Source organism: Phytophthora parasitica (genome assembly GCF_000247585.1).
Source record: "Phytophthora parasitica INRA-310 unplaced genomic scaffold supercont2.4, whole genome shotgun sequence".
NCBI classification, from domain to species: Eukaryota; Oomycota; class Peronosporomycetes; order Peronosporales; family Peronosporaceae; genus Phytophthora; species Phytophthora nicotianae.
Genome location: NW_008648990.1, coordinates 694,552 through 695,564, shown reverse-complemented (window position 1 = coordinate 695,564; position 1,013 = coordinate 694,552). Strand labels below are relative to the sequence as shown.

The 1,013-nt window shown below is 43.9% G+C and overlaps 1 protein-coding gene across 1 annotated transcript; it reads left to right on the top strand.

Annotated features, from left to right (window-relative positions):
• Positions 1–357: 357 nt before the first annotated feature.
• Positions 358–771, top strand: PPTG_03185 (hypothetical protein; the record flags this gene model as incomplete). The annotated part of the gene is made up of 1 exon (XM_008895862.1): positions 358–771. The coding sequence occupies one exon, from the start codon at positions 358–360 to the stop codon at positions 769–771; it is 414 nt and encodes a 137-aa protein (XP_008894110.1).
• Between the last annotated feature and the right edge of the window lie 242 nt (positions 772–1,013).

Here is a 1,013-nt window from a genome sequence, read left to right as displayed (position 1 = left end):
ATAACTACATGGTTTCTTACGCTTTTAGCATGAATGGCTAGCAGGAAGTTTGCCTGCGCCAACGCTCCCCCAACTCACTTCTACTTTTGCACTCCCTTTAGCCAGCGTTCTGCTAGCGACCGTTTTGCGGGAAAGTCAGTGTGAAGTAGAAGTTGGGAGTCTTTCGGTGCGCGTTTCTCTCCGGATCCGGCGATTTGCTAGATAATCAGGACGGAGATGCAATCCAACAATTTGAGACGGACAAGAGGTGGTCCAATGTGTCAGAATCAGAGCGGAACTTCGGTTCGATACTCGCTGTGCGGATTATATTCGGTCAACAATGCTCTTCAACACCGCGATATGTTGTCGGTTGAGACAATGGCGCCAATTGTGCGTCGTTTGAACGAAAAATCAGGCGAAAGTGAGGGCCTTGAACCTCACGGTAACGACAAATACGGTGCCTATTCTACGGCGGCGCTGCACGAAGCACTTCGAGCCAAGGGATATCAACTGAGGTACCTCAACAACATGGCGACTTTCAATTGTAGCAAGAAGAAGTGGTTTAAGAAGGTGGCCCGCTCCAAGTACAAGCATCTCATGATCATTGGTAGAGCAATGGGTCAGAAGAAAGGGACGTGGCACTGTATTGCGCGAGCTTTAGTTCGTGACAAACACTACTTCATCGACTCCGATGAATTCGTCTACAAGGCAAGCACTGAGGAGGGATTGCGACATTTCTTTGCCGAGGTTGATGGTGTTTATGCCATCGAGCCAAGTAATCAATCAAAATAAATTTTCTTTTACTTTTAATCCTTCTTCAAAATTCAAGTTTTAAATTTAAAACCACATTGTCAGTTTGATTTATAATAATAATAATTAAATTTGGGCAACTCCACAGTAATTTAATATTAAACAACACGTGAAAATGTGAGTTTGTTTGTATGTCTCTTTAAGTCGTTTGTGTAGCTGGTATTAACCTGAGTAATCTACTTGAGTGAAAAAAGATCATGCGTTTCGCGTGGAGCTGGATCAGT